Genomic DNA, 20,756 nt, shown 5'->3' on the forward strand with positions numbered 1-20,756 from the left:
AACCTCCTATCCCGGGTAACGTGAAAGTTGTGCTGTCCGAATCTCGTTCCGACCGAACTCCCTTCGGTTGAGCGGGCAGGGCACACAGAAAGCCACCACCGAAGCCTTGGGGACCTTGGATCACTTGCTCTTCGTCTGTGCCTTGTGGCGCTGGTCTAGAATAACTCCGAGGCGGTCAGACAACGGCCAGACCTTCGGAGAATCTTAGTGTCCTAGAAGTTTCTTCCAGCTATGCAAAAGTATGGCACCATGGCCTTTTCGCCAATGTCCGCAATCAGTGTGGTGCATGCCATTCTTATTCGCTCGTGAGAGTGTTTGCGCCACAGTGGAGGCTAGCGTCTCCTTTCATATTGACTGCGGCAGAAGTTGAGAGGCGTGGATATTTAGCTGGAGCGCATCGCATTATTGTTGCTTCCCCCACGCCGTGCGGCGCAGCCCGCTAACAAGGCTGATGAGCGCAAAATATAGAAAACTCCACCATGCGGGTATCTACCGAACCAGGTTCTCCTTCCCGAAAGCACGTAATTGAAGGCCATATTTTTATCACCTCGGTAATGATACATGCATGGAACTCCATACCTTACTCCTGACGGGCTTCCCTGGCGGTCTTCGTCAAACCATACTTCGCGCCTCTACATAACGAGCGCGTATTGACCAATTGTGCTACAGTCTCTTTTCGTTTAGGAAATGGTTGAAATGCTCGGTTCCAGGTTCAGTCTCTTCGCCAGTACCAGACGATGCGGTTCGTTTTGAGGGCCCTACATTCGATCTGGTTTCCTGGCTCAAATGGAATGGCGTCGAAAATCGCAAACGGTTGTCCTGTGCTATTGTGGATCGATGTGCCTAAGTTTTCATCCAGTATGACGGAGAATTTCGTGTTTGGGACCTCGTGCAAGAAGTGAGTCCTCCTTGTGTAGCGCTACGCTAACCATGGATGTTACGGTGGGCGTGGGGTGCTTCCAGCCCCAACCTCCATGGCTTTTCATGGTGGGAGGTGGTTCGGCGCCGGTGTGCCAAGCATGCCCGTGGTCTATTAACTCAAGAGCTTAGAAAGATGACGGACGACGAGGCCACTTTCCAACAGATCCCTCGTCCGCCAATCACTCGGTGGAAGTGGTGCCTTCTCCCGCCATGTCGGTGGTTCCCTTCTAGTTCACTTTTGGTTCTGGAATGGAACTGGTAATTTCGTAAGCATCAAGAATCGTCCCATATATCCAGTCAACCCCCCCACTAGGTTAGTGCTTTCTCCTCCTGGCGCCTCGCCCTTCCAGTCCCTGAATGCTCTGCATGCTTTTGACCTGAGTTTACCAGCTCACGCATCCGCCAAATCCGCCACTTTTCAGCGCTGACTCTGTTATTTGAGGTCCGAGGGGAACAACGCCAAGAATCCTGAACGCTGTAGAGGTTGTGCATAGGATAATTCATATGCTGGGAATGCGGAGTCGGATTCGAGGAGTGATTGGTATCATTTCTAGCTTTCGGATTTGGATGCATGAATGGGCCGTTAGTTTATGCAGTTATCCCTGCCCCTCGCTGGCTATTCCCGTATGCCGTTGATCTTCCCAAAAAGATGATCGCGTCGGCTCGCCCCATGTCCGCGTATCAAACTTCATGTCTTAATGGGCCTGGCATGTACTATTATGGAAATGCTCAATTCAGGCAAAACTCGGCCAATCCGCGCCTTCAGGTCCGCTCGGCCTAAGGACACATAATCCGCACGTTTCCCATCGACAAGCAGGGTTCACGCTGGCCGCGTCCGGCCGAAGGATGTACTGTCAAGTGTCGGGCGACATCGCATGAGTTGCTTCCGGGGTTTATAAAACCCTGGAAGCAATCGACACCACTCCACAAACTACCACCATCTCCTTCTCCATCTCTCTCTCAAAAGAAAAACATCACCTTATTCTGAACCATCTAGAAACGTCTTTTCTGATTATTTGTTTTTACTTCCTTGAGCTTTCGTTCCCATCTTCTTCCATATATCTAATTTTCTTCCTGCTGGTCAATGAATTCTGCACCTTCGGCCATATCTCACATGTCGTCTCTTCCATCGTCTAAAGCACCTCCTCTGATATCTACTGCAGCTTCCATTTGGGCCCCAAAGCCTTACACGCCCGCTCAGCCTCATCATTGGCCGGAGCAAGTCGCCTCTTGGCCGTCGATGTCTGGTCATCCACTGCCTTCTCAGTCTCAAGTACTTAACGAGAGGACTAACATGCATGAGCGGGGGAGGGCTCCAGGCGTACCTTTTGGTCCTTTGGGAAGCTGAACGAGAACGCGCTTGTCGTTGATCGAGAACGCCGTCAGCGCGTCGGGGCCATCGGCGAAGGAAGGCAAAACGGTAATGGTCCTGCAACTTCAATAGTGCGTGCGTTCCTCGATCTCTACATCCCTTCACGCGTCGGTCATTGCTTTCATACTTTTCCGAGATCGCGCCCTTTCATATCATTTTCCATTCCGGGAAATCGCGTCGCCGCTGTCCGATCCCGATCCTTGGCGTTCCTTGCAGACTAATTGTCGTTCATGTTACACTCTTCGAGAGCGCTGATACTAACTTCCGTTCTTCTTCCCCGCGATCACCCAGAAGAAGACATTCAAAGTTATTGATTCGCTTCAGCTCATTCCCGACCCTGACGAACCAGTCAATGTAAAAAGTCTCACGCTCGATCTTTCGGGTATAGACCTCGATAACATCGGCTCTTCAATCTCTAAAAAGGAGGATACTCCAGCTCTTCCGACGTCTCACTCGAGTCCTGTGGACTCTCCAATCACTCCGAACGAATTCCAGTACCCTCAAGCGCATCGTATTCTTTCGCCTCACGAATGGTTCAGCTCTATCTCCGCGCGCGAATGGGCCGACGCGCCCAAGAGATTGAATCATGTGGATGATATTCGTGCTTCATTCAACGATCGCGTCATTCAAGGCCCCAAGGGCCCTTTGAACTCATTCCAACACTCACCTATGACTACTCCAGGCCTCTGCGGACCACTCGACCCGTTCAGCGCAGTGCGTCAGACGACTCACGAAGGCACTCGAGAGGCCTTCAACGATGTGTATCCATCACTCGGACTGTCTGCCTCTAGACACGCCCCACATGCCTCTAGCCGAGTTCTCGAGAATCCAAGGGGGGTACCCAATAGTTATGATCCCGCGTTCGAAATCAATTCGCCGTTTCCTTCTTCAACTTCGTTTTCACGTTATTCGCCTCTTAATTCACTCTCACAGTTACCTCAGCCATATGATGCGCATATATCTCCCTCCAGGTATCATATTTCCCATGCTCCCTATGGCGCTGTCGGTCGACCTACCAGTTACTCGTCACTCCCTAACACACCATCTGCACGCACTTCAGCCTTGCCTGCTGCATATGAACATCCCTCGATGCTTCAACAGCAACACATTCCAGCACCTGTTTCTTATCCTCATCCGTCATCGCACCCATCCAGTATTTCAGGGGCTAGCTCTGGACATCTTTCTTCTGCCGCAACTTCTAGATCATCATCCCAAGTCCCGGAATCTATCCCTCAGCCCGCCGCTGAGGTAAGTACGCATGTTAGCACTTTTGGTCCTTATTGCGCGCTGACCAGTGTTCTCGGTTTAGCCGATCAACTTTCTTCAAATGCTTCAGCCAAATGCAAACCCTCCTTACGAGCAGTTTGTTTCTCGCATCGTTAATAGCTCTGACCAACAAGCCTCTGTATTCCTTCAAGTATGTCCCTAATCTCTAACGATGAGATATGATTGCTTACCCCGGCCGGTTTCACAGCAAAAGCTGAAAGTCGCCAGTACAGAAGATCGCGTCAAGATCGTCGATGCTATTGTTGGCAGAGGCTTCGAAATGATGGTAGGTAGCTGTTGCCCCCTTCCCGTGGTTCCCAGACCTGACTATGGCTAACCCTCGTAGACCCATCGGTTTGGAAACTGTCAGTGTCATGACCTTACCTTCAAAAGATAATCTCTGATTCTAGGATGCTGCAGGGGCTGTTCAACGCTGTTTGGAGTCACCTTGCATCCGTGAAGATCGTCTCAAGCTTGCCTCCGTGATGAAGTAAGTTGGATCGAGTGACACTGGCTGATTAGCTACTACTGATGATTTCAAAGGGGTCGCGTCGTTGACCTCGCTACCAATTGTTACGGTACCCATGTTATCCAGAAGGCCCTTGACTGCGAGGAAGATATCAAGGTTTGAACTTTCCCTTTACGCTGCGTGTCTAATCCTCACTTTCTTCAAGCTCATGATCCTCACCGAGCTGCTTCTGAGTGACCCATATGCAACGCTGATGAATAAACACTCGGCACATGTCTGGAGCCGTATCATGGAGCTAACTTGGGCAGATCCAGCGCCGCCTATCTTCCCTTGCGTTAATATTGCGTTGAAGGGACGCTGGGTCGAGCTTGCTTGTCATGAAACTGGCTGTCAGTCCAAATAGGGACACTTCCTCACTTCCTTCCTGATATGTCTTTCTCAGCTCTGGTCGTTCAGCATGCGTTTGAGAATTTGGAGGAAGCTGATACGAGGGATCTTGTGGACGAAATTTTACTCGGATTTGATCGTGTTGTTCGTGATTCTTGGGGAAGTAAGCACTTCGTCCGAACTTTTGAAAATTATTCATGACTTACTCGCCTTGTTAAGGCTGGGTGGTTCAACATTGTACGTAAATGCCGCTGCGAGACACATCTCTATGATGATCACGAACATTCAGTACTCGAGCACGGCGCTGGGGAGGACAAGTCTCGTGCTTTGTCTTGCTTCTCACTTCGCTACACATCTTTGGAAGCGATCCTCAAGCTATCAAATCTATCGAGAAGGCTCTCAAATGCGGCGGACCCGAGGTATTGCAGAAGTTCGTCGATAGGCTTTGTGAACCTGGTTACAGGTTTGTTGGCCTAATTTCTCGGATTCCGGGTTGGCGCCATTGATACTCGTTAGCAAACGTCGTGCCATGATTGTCGATCTTGCATTGAATGGAACGGGGAGTCAGTTGATTGCTCAACTTCTTCCAATGGTCAACAAGGACCAGGGAACCGTTCTCTACGATGCTGTAAGCCACGTCTCCTAGCGTTGACTTACAGTTCCAGGCTTATATTTTTGCAGATCAAAAAGCATGTCGTTACTTTAAAAGGGAGTAAGGCTGGCTCCCGTGTCACTTGGCTTTTGTAAGTAGCAGTGTCGGGACTGCAGATAACCTTTCACTGTGACATGCCCGCATCAGTGATAAAATGCGTGCATACTATGGCTATTGAGCATCACTCTGGTTTTGAAACCGTCTATAGTAATCTTCTCGTTTTTTGCATTGCTATAATCACGTCTTAGCTTCTCTCAAATCATCAACAATCCAGCAAACATCTTCGTCAAGTTGTCAATCACCGTCATCAAAAACACAATTTGTATCGCATCGCTTGTCATTTCTAGATCTCAACCAGAAGTCCAACGTCTTCTCTCGCATATCGTTTCGAATTCCTACTCAGCATATCAATCGTGCATGCAATTGACAAACGAACTTCGCATCTTTCTTTACTCCATTTCCATCTCAAATTCCTTTGGCTTGCCCACATCTCTCAACAACCGTAATACCCTCGCAGACAAATAACACAATCTCATCAGCCACCCGTTATCATTTCGGCTTGATCTTCCATCAGTTTCACGCCTTCATTCATTCACACTCAAATTACTCCAAAAAACGCAATTTGTTCGAACGCAAAAAATCAGTTGGTCTAAGCAGGCCTGTTTGACTATAAAATATCACTGTCATCAAAACAGTGCAATATATTCATTCAACATTTGATATTGTCAGTCGCTTTGCGTTCGACAAGTAATTGTCTTCTGCATGTGTCAGTGAAGCGCGAAGAAAATAACACGGATTCAAGCTTTCTCTGCAGGTGTTGAAGCCACTTGTCGGGCCCGAGCGGACTCCAACAGGGTTTTTGAGATTACAAGGTGAATGTCAGCGCATTGTTTCATGCAGAGCTCCAAGCACTAGTAAGACGGTAAGATCTTTCGCCTTTGGCTTAGAATGGGTGTGGAGGGACGCACGGATGATACTTGGACAGATGTCATACACCCAGACTGTTTGAGGTTCGTTACAGTCCCTAAGGCAGGCATACAAGCCATGACGACCGTCCCTGAAGCCAAACTGCCCTCCTCTTCATTGGGATCCAACCAAACCCCCTTCCAATGATGGTCAGCTTGATCATCTTCATCCATCCTTGTCGTGTCGTCGTCGTTCCTTGGAGGGTGCGACGATCCTCCGCCATCTCGAGAGGGAGAAGGAAAAGTACAAGCTGAACAAGCGGCGACGAGACCGAACATTTCGATGCCTGCGTCTGCGAGAGCTGCACTGGCTGCTATCGAGCCTGACGCGATGCAGGAGGCTTCGCCGTCCATTTCTAGAACGGTGATGAATACGTCGATGATAGATTTGGGGAAGAGGTCTAGACGGAGGGATGGTGCGAGACATTGGTGTATTTGCATGGATAAAGATCGATCTTCTACGTCCTGGTTGAAAGTGGTTTATCGGGGGGAAACTTTATTTGAGTTTAGACTCTAGATTAAGGCTGTGAACACGTACGCACCTTTATCGGGATCCGACGTCTTTTAGTAGCGAAAGGAACAATTTTAACTTCTACATTCAAGGCACCTTGTTGAGTATAGGGTGAATTCTTGTTCTGACGTGGTCCATAACTGATGGGGTATATAGACGCCGTCACCGGTGGATGGAATCGATGGGTTTGAAAGCAGGAAGGGGGAAAAAAAACCGTCGTTCAATAAATCCTACGAAGTGTTCGAAAGACTCACACTGCACAAGCGATCTTTAGTTTCTCAGTCTCTATATAGGCTGAGCCGTGGGCCTGAGTGATTAGCCCAACTTTGAGGACTTCAAAAAGATGCTGAGTGTTCAAGATATTAGCAATTGATATCGCACACACAAAGGGTCTTATATTGTGTGGTTTTCTTCCCTGTCTTCGAGTGGGCGACGGAGCCTCTTTGGTGGATTCATAGGCAGGTGGATAGGTGTTCTCAGGTCCATTCACGCGTCTGCGATCGAATGAATACATTTTGAATATTGCAAGGGTAGTTGCCGTCTTTTGGACGATCATGTGACTAGCCCGAAAATCGGGCATTTGCAGCTGCATACTGTTCACGATTGAAGACATCCTAGACTTTGCCCTGGATGAGGCTCAAATGGCTAACCCTGTGCTGACTGAAAGCGTGGATGCACCGACTCCCCAGGAACCGTTGGCTGAACGTGACAAGTGGCACGAGCGGTTCTGGTCCGAGATCCTGGAGGAACTCCCGGCCATCAGGGAATTCAAGCGGGAACCTGGGAGCTTGTCGACCCGTCTCCGAGTATAAAAAACGCCATTGGGTGCTGCTTCGTGAAGGAGTTCGGCGTCGATGGGAAAGTCACCCACTTCAAAGCTCAACTCTCGTCGCCCCAGGATCCTCAGCCTCTCTCTACTAAAGTAGATCGTCGTCCAAGGTTTTAGGCATCGAAACCTTTGCGCCTGTCGCCAAATTTTATCACTTCGTGCTATCCGCACTTGCCATGGCTTATCAGCGCGGCCGTCAGAGCGCCGGCTCAACTTCGGACAGGAGCATGTAGAAAGGATCAGACACATCATGAACCCCAAATCGAGGCATTATATGCACCGCGGGCGGAGGGGTCCTCTTCGGGCACACCGACGCCGGTTGGGCAAACGATGCACTGAACCGAAGGTTACGCATTTCTTTTCTCTGGGGAGCAGTGGATGTTGAGACAGCAAGCCTCAGACTACTCGAAGAGCTGCACGAGGGCGAAACCCACCACCTTACATATCGACAACCGGGCTGCGGACTTGCTCACTCGAAATCCCGTGAATCACAACGTGACCAAGAACATCGACATCACTTCATTAGGGGATGCATCGCTGATAGAACGGTCGACCTCAGGCTCATCGAGACCAACGACAACACCCTCTCACTAAATCTCTGCTAAGGTGAAGCACGATCGCTTTTTCCTAATGCAGGGATGGAGTCCGTGTGCTAAAATAACGTGCGGATCGGATGGGGAGTGTTGGCCAGCGAACCACCAGGTGCATTGCCGACGTGATGCGGCGGAGTCACATAAGCAAAGTCATACCTTAGCGTTGTTCACTGTCGCAAGTTGTCTCCCTTTGTCTTGTAGCGCCGCCTGTGGCGCGATACAAGTCGTTGGTGTATATAAGCGCAGTGCGGAAACCTGGAGCAGGATATCGTGGCCTTGGTTGTTGCCACCGATATTACGCGAATCGGGTTCACTTCGAATAACGTACTTCGCCTTATCTTGAAAATGATTTTTATCTGCCACCCACATTTCGTCCTTTTGCTCAACCATACAAGTCTTTCATCTTGTACTTCACATGGAGTCTTGAACAGAGTGTCTTTGAAGTCGCAAACAAATCGCACATTCGCATGATCGATAACATCACGCACATGTTAAAAGGGGGAAGGCTTCCTCTCAGCGGAGTCCCGGTGTCTGCCATGAGTATCACGTTCTGTGCGGGTATTCGCGATGCGAAGCACGCACTCTGGTATGTATTAGGAAGTAGTTTGAAGTCGATAAAGTGGCGGGGCTCGAACATGGCTCACCGTATGGATTTCTTTCGGAAAAAATTATATCAATGAACAGCCAACTTGAGCAAGATAGCCACATAAGCGTGCGGAATATGTGACATACATAGTCATATGGATGCGGCAAAACGGGAACTGGGCAGTGGGCGGGCTTCTGGGGCCCTTCTCCGCAATGAACGAAAAGCAATCCCTGCAATTGTCAAGAGGGTTGTTCTACATATGTAGTTGTGTCATTTCAATCGACTGTCAACCGCTGTCACCGTTCAAGCTGATAAATTAACTGGCCGAAGACGAAGCATTTCTATCACGAGTCGCCCGTTTTAGTGGTTCTTAGCGATACCCAAGCATTGAGCAGAAAATAATTGATTTTGCACGGTAGTGAGAGATCAAGTGGGAGGAGTGTATGGCAAAAGGTTACATAATCGAGGAAGAAGCGGCTGTAAAGCGGCAGTAAATTATATTGATGACGCACGTGGCATGCAGCCTTCGATCTTAATTAGTAATTGACTTGTCCGCTCTATGCCATTTCTTCCCACGACACTGATCAGCGCCCAACCCAACCAACCAAATCCAACCGCGCTACAGTCCCGCATTGGGGACTCGTTCACTGACCATCATAAAGAAACCACAAGCAGAGGGAATACAGCAAGATCTCAGCAGCCGTTGTGATGTCTCTCAGCTGGGGTTGCCGGTTTGGAGAAGTGATGCGATTGCTGCATGAGGCTGCGGACGATGTATCTTATTCCCCAGGACCATTCCAAACACCCGGGTCATCCTGTCACTCAGATCTGACGCGTAGATCTCTTTGTCGCGTGCCGTAATAACGTAGGAAAAAGATAAAAGGAGGGGCTAGCACCTAGTTCTTTCCTTGCACAACACTTTTGCACCGTCTTCCCCGAGATCCTCTTCGTAACAATGCTCTGCTCTACGATCCTCGTTCTCGCTGTATCCGCCTCCTCCGCCTACTCGCTCGTCCACGGTGTAGACAACTCAGCCCCAGTCGACAATCGAACTTACTCAAAAGCTATCGGCGACGGGTTTACACACCTCGTCATCCGTGGATACGAGCAGGCATGCAGCTCCGGTGGACAAGTGGACCCCAACTTTCCTTCGTCATACCACAATGCCAGGGCGGCGGGGTATAATAGTACGGAGATTGATGTGTATTGGTTCCCTTGCACGGGGACCAACAACCCTTGCAAGTTTTATTCTGAACAGGTATGGATTCAGGTGCTCCAGATCGAGCATTTGTTGCCGTTCTTGGTATTGAGTTTTGACTTACTTTAGCTCGCTGAGCTCGGCGCGATGTTGCATGCGAACCAGACGGAGATAGGTAGGATCTGGCTTTACATTGAGAACGACCCATCCTGCGGCACTGTAAGCCTTCCACTTATTCATTCACATGTTTGATAATGTGTATTTGACTATTTTGCAGTGGGACTACGGTGCCGATGGTAACGTTCACGAAGCGATGGCGATAATTGCAGCTCTCAGGAATGAAACCTACAACTTTGGGATCTACAGTTCTCCGGGTGAATGGGAGACCATCTTCGGATCTCAGCACGTCGTCTTGGATTCCTCCATTCCCCTTTGGTTCGCTACGTATGATGGTGACGACTCATCCTTGACTCTCAGTTCACCGTTCGGAGGGTGAGTTGCGCATCTTGACAGCAGACGTTGCCGATATGCTAATCATTGGATGGCGTTGGCTCGGAAAAGGTGGAGGACTGGAAAAGGTAAACAGTACAGGGGTCGGTCTGCCTCGGGGGTGTTCAATCTTGACATCTTTGCGAGCTGAGGGGGAAAATGGGATAATTAGAGGAAGCTCGTACTTTCAATTCACAATTGCCCACTTTTGGAAAGATTCTCTATCCTCCTGCATCAGTCATTATTTGTACCGTAGTGTATGGAAACAGAGGTAGCATAAGCAATGAGGAGCCTTTAAAGGAACCAATTTGCTTCCCCCTTGGGGAAACCAACATAAAGACGTGTGCTCTGGAGTGCTCCACAGAGCACTTGGAGCACTTGCCCGGTTTTCGTGATGTACCCCAGGAAAATTTATCCGAGCAATTATCTTCCCCGCCTCTTCCAGTACCAAATGTTTTACAGCCTCCTCCAACAGTCTCGACTGCTGATCCCGAGGCACTGGGAACAGCATGCATCTGACCCATCAGAGAACCGACAATTGTTTGTGTTCTGGTCAGCAGGGCAGCGAAATGACACAATGGTGGTTATAGGAGGTCACAGAGCTCAAGATAGTACGCGGAAATCCCAACTTTTATGATCAAACTCGCTCAGCAGAGATGTGACTCTAACCCAGTGACCAAAATCGACTCCCGGCAATTAGCGTCGTAACACCATCCCTCTCGTTTGAATACACACTTCAAATGTTTAGCCCTCAAACTGTCACTTGGGAATCTACGCTAATTAGTTGTCGTTTGTCTGGACTCATGCGCCCCAGATTTGGCTGGATCACTTGAGAATCTTATGTTGCCACTTGTCAGTCTTATACGACTTTCAGAGGTGCTCCTGTTGATTGAGGAAAGTGTCAAGCTTTGGGGTCGGCTAGCTGCTATTCAGACGGTATCGTGCCACTAGAATTTAGCCAAATCATTCGGGAATCTGCACGCCTCGCTCTATCAGCTTGGACGGCATTCCGAGGTGTTTCCTGTGATCGAGGTGTCGAAGTTCATTTAACATCATACACCCCAAACTTGGTCCGGTCACTCCATAATCACAATCTCAGTTGCTCGCTCCAAACCCCGTTTCGTCCTTTCGTCCAACCATACCAGTCTTTCATCCTGTGCTTCACATGGAGTCTTGAACAGAGTGTCTTTGATGTCGCAAACAAGTCGCACATTCGCACGTTCGTTGTACTCCCGACAACGTCACATACATGTTAAAAGGAGGAAGGCTTCCTCTCAACGGAGTCCCAATGGCTGCGCATAGGTATCACGCGCTGTGCAGGTATTCGCGATGCGAAGCACGCACTCTAGTATACATCAAGTTGAATTTGGGAAGTGGTTTAAAGTCAATAAAGTGGCGAGGCTCGAACATGGCACATGAGATTTCTTTCGTGATTTGAGCAAAAAAAAGCCACACAAGCATAGGAATATGTGACAAACATAGTTATATGGATGCGGGGAAATGGTTCGCAAAAGACCGAAAGAAAATCGTATTACGCAATGAACGAAAAGCAATCCCTGCAATGTCAAAAGGGTAATTTAGTTGTGTCATTTCAAATTAATTCAATTGACTGTCAACCGCTGTCAGCCTGTCAATATCCGTTTGATCCGTTCAGCTTGCAAATTGAATGGTTGAAGACGAAGCATTTGTATCACGAGTCATCCGTTTGGGTAGGCAGTGATACCCAAGAGATAATGATGATCTTTTTCCAGATGGTTGTACGGCAATGAGAGACTAGAGTATATGTCAGATCGAAGGAGCGGTGTGAAGCGGTAACAAATTATATTGGTAACGCACGTGGCATGTAGCCCTTGCGGTCATGACTAATTGACTTGTCCGCTCACTTCTCACGACACTGGCACTAGTACTGTGATCAGCGCCTACAGTCTCGCATTGGAGACTCGTTCACTGACCATCATAAAGAACCCACAGACAGAGGGAATACAGCAAGAGACAACTAAATTTCAGCAGCCGTTCTGATGTCTCTCAGCAGCTGTTGACTGATTGGAGAAGTGATGCGATTGCTACATGAGGCCAAGGACGCTGAAACAACGATATATCCAATTCCCCAGGATCATTCCAGACACCCGGGTCATTTACTTATTCAAATCTGACGCGTAGATTTCTTTGTCACCTGCCATACATAATGGCATAGGAAAAAAGGATAAAAGGAGGGACTAGCACCTGCCTCACTTTCTTTCCCCGAGACTGCAACAATGCTCTGCTCCACGATCCTCGTTCTCGCCGCATCTGCCACCTCTGCCTACTCGCTCGTCCACGGTGTAGACAACTCAGCTCCAGTCGACGGAGGGACTTACTCAAAAGCTATCGGCGACGGATTCACACACCTCGTCATTCGTGGATACGAGGACGCATGCAGTTCCGGTGGACAAGTGGACCCCTACTTTGTTCCGTCATACCACAATGCCAGGGCAGTGGGGTATACGGAGATTGATACGTATTGGTTCCCTTGCACAGGGACCGGCAACCCTTGCAAGAGTTATACTGACCAGGTATGGTGCTCCAGATCGAGCGTTTGTTACCGTGGTCGGTATTGAGTTTTGATTTACTTTAGCTTGCTGAGCTCGGCGCGATGTTGTATTCGAACGGGACGGATGTAGGTAGGATCTGGCTTTACATTGAGAACGACCCGTCCTGCGGCACTGTGAGTCTTCCACTTTTTCCATTTACCGTCATGCTTGTTTGATAACGTGTGTGTTCGACCGTTTTGCAGTGGAACTACGGTGCCGATGGTAACCTTCAGCAAGCTCAGGCGATGGTTGCAGCTCTCAGGGATGGAGGCTACTACTTTGGGATCTACAGTTCTCCGGGTGAATGGGGGACCATCTTCGGATCTCAGGGCGTCGTCTTGGATTCCTCCATTCCCCTTTGGTTCGCTACGTATGATAATGATGACTCATCCTTGACTCTCAGTTCACCGTTCGGAGGGTGAGTTGCACATCTTGATAGCAGAAGTTGCCAATATGCTAATCATTGGATGGCGTTGGCTCGGGACAGGTGGACAACTGCGGAAGGTAAACAGTACAGTGATCACTCTGCCTCGGGGGTGTTCAATCTTGATATCTTTGCGAACTGAGGTAGAAATGGGATAATTAGATTTCGTTCCAGGAAGTCCGTACTTTTTCGATTCAAAATTGCCTGTTTCTCGGAAGATTCTCTATGTCCTCCTTCAATAATCATCATTTTTACTGTACAGTATTATGGGGACAGAGGTAATGATGAGTCTTTAGAGGGGTATCCAACCACATCGCGATCTTTGAACCAATTTGCTTCCCCCTTGGGGAAATCAACACCAAGACGCGTGCCCAAACCGACGGGCTCTGGAGTGCTCCATAGATTACCTGGAGCACTTGTCCGATTCTAGAATCAGATTCATTTCCCTTTCTGTGTTTGTCTTGAAACTGAGGCTTCGTTCGGTATGAAGAAACAGGCCTGTTTCTTCCAGTTTTTCAATTCAATATTCTCTCTCATTTCTTCTACCTAAAGAAACACGCAATTTTTGTATTAAGAAACAGGAAGAAACAGACCAAAGAAACCTGTTTCTCCATACCGAACGAAGCCTGAGCTCATTGCACATACCGATCGTTAGGATTACTGTAAGCCTTCTTATCTAGCTAGAGTCTCACGCTGAGTTCACCCACTGATTCCTTGCCTGGGTAGAGACGGAGACAAAGGCTTTATAAAGTAATACTGAGTCTGTTGTCTGCGTTTTCGATGTGTAGGACAAGACCGATATTGCCCACGAGGGCGACGCTATGCAACCTAGCGATCGGCATGCAGCTAGGAGCGTCAGAATGTGGCGAAAATATTTGGAGGCGAGAAGCGTCCATTGGATTTCTTCTTTTTTACTTACTATAAGTAGCGTAATCTGTCACGCATTTGCAAATTCGATGTTCACCGTTGTGGGCGACATGGGGAAAATCTGAAACAGGTGTCCACGAAATTCAAATCGATTTCCATTTTTGTTAACTTCGGTCCGTAGGAAAGGATTACAGTAAAAGAGGGACTGACACCTTTGCACATCAGCAGTGGAGTCCCCCCCCCCCCTTTCCAGCTTTTCTATCCCTTCTCTTCCCAACAATGTTCCGCTCTGCGATCCTCGCTCTTGCAGCATTCGCCTCCCCCGCTTAATCGCTCGTCCACGGCGTAGACACCTCAGTCAGCCTTCAGACTTACAGAAAAGTTCTCGGCGAGGGATTCTCACATCTCGTCATTCGTGGATACGAGCAAGCATGCAATGTCGGTGGACAAGTGGATCCCAACTTCGTTTCGTCGTACAAAAATGCCAAGGCGGCGGGGTATTTGGAGATAGATGCGTATTGGGTCCCTTGCTCGGGGACTCGCCACGCTTGCAAACCTTACGCTGTCCAGGTATGTATCTACGCGCTTCAGATATCATCTGTTGAGGCACCGTAGTTAACATTGAGTTTTGATTCATTAGCTTGCTGAGCTCAGCGCAACGCTCAATGAGAACCAGATGAATATACGCAGGATCTGGCTTGACATTGAGAATGACCCGTCCTGTAGCGCCGTGAGTCTTCCACCTCATCCATTCACTATCATGCCCATGTGTCCGAACGTTCTTCAGTGGGACTACGGTCCCGCTGGTAACTTTGCGCAGGCCCGAGAGATGGTTATAGCCCTCAGGGCTGCAGGATACAACTTTGGGATCTACAGTTCTCCGAGTGAATGGGAGACCATCTTTGGATCTCGGAACGCGGTCTTAGATTCCTCCATTCCTCTTTGGTTCGCTACGTACGATAACGACGATTCATCTTTGACTCTCCGTTCTCCGTTCGGAGGGTAAGTTGTGCATTTTGACACTAAGAAATGACTGATGTGCTAATCATTGGACGGCTCGGAAAACAGGTGGACGGTCGGGGAAGGGAAGCAGTATAGTGATCGGTCTGAGTCCGGGTTGTTCAATCTTGACATCTTTGCAAGCTGAGGAGAATGGGGAAGAATTAGAATTTGTTTTGAGATGCTCCTGGGGGGATCATAAGTTCTTGATTAACAATATTCCATAATGACATGCTGCTGTCGGTTCCTCACGACCTAGCTCATACCTTCAGGCTCATAACGGAGGCTGGAGTCCTGCATGTTGTCACGTTTTCAGGGTTGGTGTGCACTAGTACGCTGCCGGGACTCAAATTTGGGTGTCAAAAACTAGTAACGTGTACGTAATAAACGAAAAGCAACCAAAATCGACTCCCGGCAATCAGCGTCGTGACAAGCACCCGAAAATCGAATATCGGTTCACCGTCGGTGACACGGGGAAAATTTGAAACACCAACGAAGTGGGTTATTCAAATCGATTTCCATTTTTGTTACTTATGTAACGGCTGTCACTTCGGTCCCCGATCAAGCTTTACAACTTGAACGGGTGAACCATTTGTTGTCATCGGTGGCCCCGTTTGAGTGAAGGTTCTCGGCGGCGATATCCGGGCGTCGAGCAGACTCGGTCTTTATTTCGGATGGTTTGTACGGCGGTACTATATGTAGATGACATGGAAAAGTAAATGTCAAAGGTTAATAATCGAGGAATGAATGGGGCAATAAACGAGCGGTGTAAAGCGGTGACAAATACATAAGATTGATGATGTAGCACCCAGCTTTGTGGGCGCAAGCCATGACTTGTCCGCATGTATGTTCAAAACTATCCCTTCTCGCTGATATCCACAGTCTCACGTTGGGGAATCGTTCATCAGCAAGGCCTTTCCAGTTCATCGTAGAGAAATCATAGGCATAGAGGATACAAACAAAATTGTGTAGTTGATTTGATTGAATGTGTCAGGAGCGTCTCAGCTGGTTGACAATGTTGAGCGCGATTACCATATGAGGATAGGAACGCTCAAACAGCGACATACTTATTCGCCTCCGATTCGCTGCTGTTTTTGGACCCTGGGTCATTCATTCAACTGACGTGCAGATCCCTTGGCCACATGCCGAAGAAAAAAGCTTAAAAGAGGGGACTCGCACATCAGCTTTCAATGCACTTCCCCCTCCTTCCAACTTTTCGACCCCTCAACAATGTTCTGCTCTGCGATCCTCGCTCTCGCAGCATTCGCCTCCCCCGCTTACTCGCTCGTCCATGGCGTAGACACCTCAGCTCCAGTCAACGATCGAACTTACTCAGAAGTTCTCGGCGAGGGATTCTCACATCTCGTCATTCGCGGATACGAGCAAGCATGCAATGTCGGTGGACAAGTGGATCCCGACTTCGTTCCGTCGTACCACAATGCCACGGCGGCGGGGTATTCGGAGATAGATGCGTATTGGTTCCCTTGCACGGGGACCCGCAACATTTGCAAACCTTATGCTGACCAGGTATGTATGCTTTAGAAACCATCTCTTGAGGCCCCGTGGTTAACATTGAGTTTTGATTCGTTAGCTTGTTGAGCTCAGCGCAACGCTCAATGAGAACCAGATGACTATAGGCAGGCTCTGGCTTTACATTGAGAATGACCCGTCCTGTGGCACCGTGAGTCTTCCATCTCATCCATTCACCCTCATGCCCATTTGATAACATGTGTCCGAACGTTCTTCAGTGGAACTACGGTCCCCGTGGTAACCTTCTGCAGGCCCGAGAGATGGTTACAGCCCTCACGGTTGCAGGATACAATTTTGGGATCTACAGTTCCCCGGGTGAATGGGGGACCATCTTTGGATCTCGGGGCGTCGTCTTGGATTCCTCCCTTCCTCTTTGGTTCGCTACGTACGATAACGATGATTCATCTTTGACTCTCGGTGCTCCGTTCGGAGGGTAAGTTAGATATTTTAACACTAAGAAATTACTGATGTGCTAATCATTGGATGGCTCGAAAAAAAAGGTGGACGGCCGGGGAAGGGAAACAGTACAGTGATCAGTCTGAGTCTGGGTTGTTCAATCTTGACATCTTTGCGAGCTGAGGAGAATTAGATTTTGTTTCGAGATGCTCCTACTGGTGGATCATAAGTTCTTGATTAATAATATTACATAATGACATGCTGTCAGTTCCTAGCTCTTAACTTCCCAATGAACCTTCAGGCTCTATTATAAGACACAGGCTGGAGTCCTGCCTGTTGTCCCGTTTTCAGGATTGGTGGCGTGCGCTAGCAGTTGCCGGGACTCAATTTTGGGTGCCCCTAGTCGAAAACCGGTAATGTGTATGTAATGAACGAGAAGCAGCCCAACTGTCACTGAAATGTAAAGAAGGGTGTTTTGTCAGGCGGGTATTCAAATTGATTCACTATTTCTGTCAAAGTGCTCCGGGTGCTTTGATCCGTTCAAGCTTACATGCAAGATGAACTCCGATTCGGGTTCGCTGCTGTTTTTGGATCATCATCAGACACCTCCAGACACCCGAGTCCTTTCATTCAAATCTGACATGCAGATTTTTTGTCATCTGGAGTAATGAGACAGAAGAAGGATAAAAGATATCCCTTACACAGTGCATTTTTTCTCCTCCCAACACTCGCATACTTCTCGTCCCACTCGCTTGTCCGCGGTTTGCTCATAGGGAATCGGTATGTCAGGCAAAGTTCAGGTGATCCAATCCAAAAGGAGGCCAATGGCTTAAATTGTTTGATCAACGGAACCCACTCACACGTGCCCAGACCACAAGATCTCTGGTTTCAGGGTACCTGATTGCCCACTGTGCCGGGTGGCTTCTGTCTCCGCCCGCGATGGGCGCGAGGAACTCGGACCCGCTGCCAATAGAGTTTGATCCGTTTCTTCACCCGAATAATGCATTTCTATGCGCTGAGCGACAGAATTTATCCTGTTTTGTATCTGATGAAAACGCATCGAGTCAACTGTGGTGAAGTGGGCCTATCAGACGGCGAATTCGTCTTACTGTGGGAGGAAGGCGGGACACGTGTATCGAGATCCCATGTTCGGAATAAAGTTCTTCCCGGAGTATCGAGCGCGAATGTAGACTGATTGAAGTAGGAGGAAGCAGTGGGTCCGTCAGTTATCTATGGGTTTTTCCGCGGTCGCGGTGGTGCAGACTGCTCCGTGACGTACTTTGCTAGAAGGGACACAGTATAAACTCCTCCAAGCGGCTAAGAAGCATAATATAACAAATATCTGTACTGAGTGACACATATTACTCACCAGGATGAAAAGCATGTGAACAAAGTGGAAGCCGTAGAATGCAAACTGCCCAAAAGAAAGGAGAGCCTCAGGACTTCCTGATACACCAGAAGAGTTGAGACAGCCATACAGCAAACATGACGACCAGCGCCAGAACGCTGAGTTATGAAAAGTTAACTCAGCCCATCTCATTACCAAGTTCGACAAACCGCACCTCGTTACCAGCCCCGTATTGATGGCATATACTATTAACTTCCGAATCACTGTATCCGTCCTTCAAAGGGAAGCACCTGTTCGGTCATTCGGCCCCCCCTCCAACCAATGCATGGATCGATCGCTTACCGTCGAAATCCCGTGCGGCGGTTCTGGAGGTAGTATGACATGGAGAAGGCAATTATGAGGTCGGCCATTGCCTACAATTTGGTATTGAGCCCCAAGCTCTTTAATGAATGCAGAGGAACGTGCCTCCAGTGTTTGCCAACTTATTAGCAATGGGCGTTCGGGACGGATGATACTTTCGATACCATGAGTAACATTTCTACCAACGGGGGAGGGGAGATGTCAACACAACAAATTACTGATTCGAAAAAGTACAGACAATCCACTTACGCTCTGACGCAGATCGCTATATAGAGTACAAGGAAAATATAGAGATTCTCAGAAGCGATTTAATTCGGCGATTTGTGGCACCACCTTACCAACTCCAGTCCCTAGAGCAAGATAGCAAGCACGTCAGACACAAGATCTGTCTCCATTCCAAGTTCACTCGCCCAGTTGCCCCAAAGTCAAAACGCCCTATCGACAAGGATTGAAAATATCAACAGATTTATATATAAGATGAACAGTGGAAGGCGTACCAGTAGTGTTGGTAGCCAAGTTGACCTACTGACTGGGCGACAGACGTCAGGAATTCGTGACTGGAAGGGAGATATAACAGAGATAACGTACATCGATGGAGTCGAAAGACGAAGAAAAATTGAACGGGGACGGAAGAAAAAACCTAGAATGTACGTCGGACGACATTGTCGTGAGTTGAGTGGAAATGGAATCTTACCGTACAAATCTGGTACATGGTATCGTACCTGCCGTGGGAGTAAAGTCAACGCCAGAATCACTGTAATGATTCTATGGGGGGGCTTACCATACTGAAGTTAAGGCCGGAATACCGAAGTGGAGGATGAAACCTTTGTAAGCTGAAATCGACGAAACTACCCTAGAGAATCGACAGGTCACCGAAAGGTACACCGCATGCGGCTTTCGACTAACACTTCAAACGTCTGTACGAGCCTGAGGATGGAACACGCAATCACCAAATCATACACTACGAGTCACTCGATCAGCCAGTGCTTACCATAAGAACCCAACAACGAACTTTAGAGCGATATGATCCTCAGGGAACCTTTGGTAATAAAGGGAAGCCTGGACGGTGATTACCCCGAGGAGTCTATTGTGGGGAAGGAAACAATGGGAAGTAATCCGAACGAGCGTAACGCATGAAGTGAAAATGTCCATTATTCACGGAAAGGCAATTGTCAGCGTCATCATCCACGTACATAGTTTCGAGCACAAGCCCAGAAAGGTAACCCCCGACAAGATTTTCATAGAAGGACATACCCATCTTGCGCACTGCAAACTGATGAAGTGATTCGAGGAGGGGGGGATGGAGGTGCTCAACATGAGCCGGCTGCGAAGATTCGCTGCATGTGCTATATAAATCCCATTGAAAAGCTGAGCGCAGTGCCGGAACCGGGTAAGTCGTTTCTTATGATTGTGTAGCTCTGTTCCATGATCGATAAGCCGACACCGCATCCAGACCAGCGTGCTTCTGAATATGACGCGCTGCAAGAAATGCCTCCAATCAGATCAATTCCACGGATGTAAATTCGTTGCCACATGACGCGGGATCCTTCGCCATTCCTTATCCGTGGGATGAAGAACTTTAAGGGCAGAAGGCCACACGAATAATAACAGGCATCCGGGCTGTGCTGACGTACGACTCCGAAGAGCACGGGCTCCACTTGATTCCGAAAGAGAGTGCGATAAGACCTTCATGGGACTAGTGTCCACTCAGCCCCGTGAAACTGTATCTGCAACCAATTTCGCGCGATACCTAGCAGATAGCGCACTGGCCACAACCCATCCCGCAGGACCCCCGTGGAGGGTGTCTGCGTGACGACTCTGATGAGGCATATCTATGTGATGAGCTTATCGGAGCCTGTACAATAGACGACTGAGAGTGGGGCCAAGCATAGCCCGGAGATCATGAACGCGCGGCTGGATGCCAAATCGACTTGTGTTTACTCGTACTCATATTTAGGACTATTCACAGTGCTAGAAGTGCTCGCTCTGGCGTGTGGCTGCGTGCGTAGGGGGCGGCTGAAGTG

General features: G+C 48.7%; 7 protein-coding genes across 7 annotated transcripts; 5 read left to right on the top strand and 2 right to left on the bottom strand.

Moving 5' to 3' along the window:
* Window positions 1-1,698: 1,698 nt before the first annotated feature.
* Window positions 1,699-2,739, top strand: EI90DRAFT_3044271 (uncharacterized protein). The gene is made up of 2 exons (XM_039059326.1): window positions 1,699-2,242; window positions 2,266-2,739. Exons 1-2 carry the CDS (start codon window positions 2,006-2,008, stop codon window positions 2,512-2,514), a joined length of 486 nt encoding a protein of 161 aa, XP_038919610.1. The 5' UTR covers window positions 1,699-2,005; the 3' UTR covers window positions 2,515-2,739.
* EI90DRAFT_3044273 (armadillo-type protein) lies at window positions 2,650-5,328 on the top strand. Its single transcript, XM_039059327.1, has 14 exons — window positions 2,650-3,541; window positions 3,603-3,710; window positions 3,768-3,845; window positions 3,906-3,924; window positions 3,980-4,049; window positions 4,103-4,184; window positions 4,234-4,417; window positions 4,471-4,578; window positions 4,635-4,652; window positions 4,705-4,744; window positions 4,780-4,878; window positions 4,932-5,043; window positions 5,097-5,158; window positions 5,215-5,328. Exons 1-14 carry the CDS (start codon window positions 2,963-2,965, stop codon window positions 5,243-5,245), a joined length of 1,590 nt encoding a protein of 529 aa, XP_038919611.1. The 5' UTR covers window positions 2,650-2,962; the 3' UTR covers window positions 5,246-5,328.
* A 386-nt stretch (window positions 5,329-5,714) lies between these two features.
* Window positions 5,715-7,057, bottom strand: EI90DRAFT_2968657 (3' exoribonuclease family, domain 1-domain-containing protein; the record flags this gene model as incomplete). The annotated part of the gene is made up of 5 exons (XM_039055626.1): window positions 5,715-5,978; window positions 6,036-6,497; window positions 6,575-6,683; window positions 6,798-6,876; window positions 6,925-7,057. 5 exons carry the CDS (start codon window positions 7,055-7,057, stop codon window positions 5,865-5,867), a joined length of 897 nt encoding a protein of 298 aa, XP_038919612.1. The 3' UTR covers window positions 5,715-5,864.
* A 2,076-nt stretch (window positions 7,058-9,133) lies between these two features.
* EI90DRAFT_3044286 (glycoside hydrolase superfamily) lies at window positions 9,134-10,541 on the top strand. The gene is made up of 4 exons (XM_039059328.1): window positions 9,134-9,809; window positions 9,879-9,968; window positions 10,027-10,241; window positions 10,311-10,541. The coding sequence occupies exons 1-4, from the start codon at window positions 9,507-9,509 to the stop codon at window positions 10,387-10,389; spliced, it is 687 nt and encodes a 228-aa protein (XP_038919613.1). The 5' UTR covers window positions 9,134-9,506; the 3' UTR covers window positions 10,390-10,541.
* A 1,925-nt stretch (window positions 10,542-12,466) lies between these two features.
* On the top strand, window positions 12,467-13,534 carry EI90DRAFT_3044291 (glycoside hydrolase superfamily). The gene is made up of 4 exons (XM_039059329.1): window positions 12,467-12,790; window positions 12,853-12,942; window positions 13,012-13,226; window positions 13,296-13,534. The coding sequence occupies exons 1-4, from the start codon at window positions 12,494-12,496 to the stop codon at window positions 13,372-13,374; spliced, it is 681 nt and encodes a 226-aa protein (XP_038919614.1). The 5' UTR covers window positions 12,467-12,493; the 3' UTR covers window positions 13,375-13,534.
* A 2,762-nt stretch (window positions 13,535-16,296) lies between these two features.
* On the top strand, window positions 16,297-17,501 carry EI90DRAFT_3044294 (glycoside hydrolase superfamily). Its single transcript, XM_039059330.1, has 4 exons — window positions 16,297-16,625; window positions 16,690-16,779; window positions 16,847-17,061; window positions 17,129-17,501. Exons 1-4 carry the CDS (start codon window positions 16,329-16,331, stop codon window positions 17,205-17,207), a joined length of 681 nt encoding a protein of 226 aa, XP_038919615.1. The 5' UTR covers window positions 16,297-16,328; the 3' UTR covers window positions 17,208-17,501.
* EI90DRAFT_89449 (uncharacterized protein) lies at window positions 17,177-19,653 on the bottom strand. Its single transcript, XM_039068203.1, has 19 exons — window positions 19,639-19,653; window positions 19,514-19,585; window positions 19,427-19,454; window positions 19,321-19,372; window positions 19,230-19,254; window positions 19,143-19,167; window positions 19,071-19,082; window positions 18,982-18,997; window positions 18,838-18,910; window positions 18,715-18,785; window positions 18,587-18,646; window positions 18,503-18,530; window positions 18,394-18,438; window positions 18,304-18,341; window positions 18,134-18,215; window positions 17,885-18,069; window positions 17,726-17,790; window positions 17,575-17,660; window positions 17,177-17,477 (listed from the first exon to the last, which is right to left on the bottom strand). The coding sequence occupies exons 2-18, from the start codon at window positions 19,514-19,516 to the stop codon at window positions 17,623-17,625; spliced, it is 846 nt and encodes a 281-aa protein (XP_038919616.1). The 5' UTR covers window positions 19,517-19,585; window positions 19,639-19,653; the 3' UTR covers window positions 17,177-17,477; window positions 17,575-17,622.
* Between the last annotated feature and the right edge of the window lie 1,103 nt (window positions 19,654-20,756).

The sequence above is a fragment of the Cantharellus anzutake genome (genome assembly GCF_015039405.1).
Source record: "Cantharellus anzutake strain C23 chromosome Unknown EI90scaffold_10, whole genome shotgun sequence".
Taxonomy (NCBI): Eukaryota; Fungi; Basidiomycota; class Agaricomycetes; order Cantharellales; family Hydnaceae; genus Cantharellus; species Cantharellus anzutake.

Coding starts and splice junctions, on each gene's coding strand:
- EI90DRAFT_3044294 (XM_039059330.1), top strand. CDS start 16,329: ATGTTCTGCTCTGCGATCCTCGCTCTCGCAGCATTCGCCTCCCCCGCT. Junction 16,626..16,689: donor GCAAACCTTATGCTGACCAG/GTATGTATGCTT, acceptor TTGATTCGTTAG/CTTGTTGAGCTCAGCGCAAC. Junction 17,062..17,128: donor CTCGGTGCTCCGTTCGGAGG/GTAAGTTAGATA, acceptor TCGAAAAAAAAG/GTGGACGGCCGGGGAAGGGA.
- EI90DRAFT_3044271 (XM_039059326.1), top strand. CDS start 2,006: ATGAATTCTGCACCTTCGGCCATATCTCACATGTCGTCTCTTCCATCG.
- EI90DRAFT_89449 (XM_039068203.1), bottom strand. Junction 18,786..18,837: donor TAAGTTGGCAAACACTGGAG/GCACGTTCCTCT, acceptor ACCAAATTGTAG/GCAATGGCCGACCTCATAAT. Junction 18,070..18,133: donor TGTCCCGCCTTCCTCCCACA/GTAAGACGAATT, acceptor CGTTTTCATCAG/ATACAAAACAGGATAAATTC.
- EI90DRAFT_3044291 (XM_039059329.1), top strand. CDS start 12,494: ATGCTCTGCTCCACGATCCTCGTTCTCGCCGCATCTGCCACCTCTGCC. Junction 12,791..12,852: donor GCAAGAGTTATACTGACCAG/GTATGGTGCTCC, acceptor GATTTACTTTAG/CTTGCTGAGCTCGGCGCGAT. Junction 13,227..13,295: donor CTCAGTTCACCGTTCGGAGG/GTGAGTTGCACA, acceptor GGCTCGGGACAG/GTGGACAACTGCGGAAGGTA.
- EI90DRAFT_3044286 (XM_039059328.1), top strand. CDS start 9,507: ATGCTCTGCTCTACGATCCTCGTTCTCGCTGTATCCGCCTCCTCCGCC. Junction 9,810..9,878: donor GCAAGTTTTATTCTGAACAG/GTATGGATTCAG, acceptor GACTTACTTTAG/CTCGCTGAGCTCGGCGCGAT. Junction 10,242..10,310: donor CTCAGTTCACCGTTCGGAGG/GTGAGTTGCGCA, acceptor GGCTCGGAAAAG/GTGGAGGACTGGAAAAGGTA.
- EI90DRAFT_3044273 (XM_039059327.1), top strand. CDS start 2,963: ATGACTACTCCAGGCCTCTGCGGACCACTCGACCCGTTCAGCGCAGTG. Junction 4,418..4,470: donor TGCTTGTCATGAAACTGGCT/GTCAGTCCAAAT, acceptor TGTCTTTCTCAG/CTCTGGTCGTTCAGCATGCG. Junction 4,879..4,931: donor CTTTGTGAACCTGGTTACAG/GTTTGTTGGCCT, acceptor GATACTCGTTAG/CAAACGTCGTGCCATGATTG.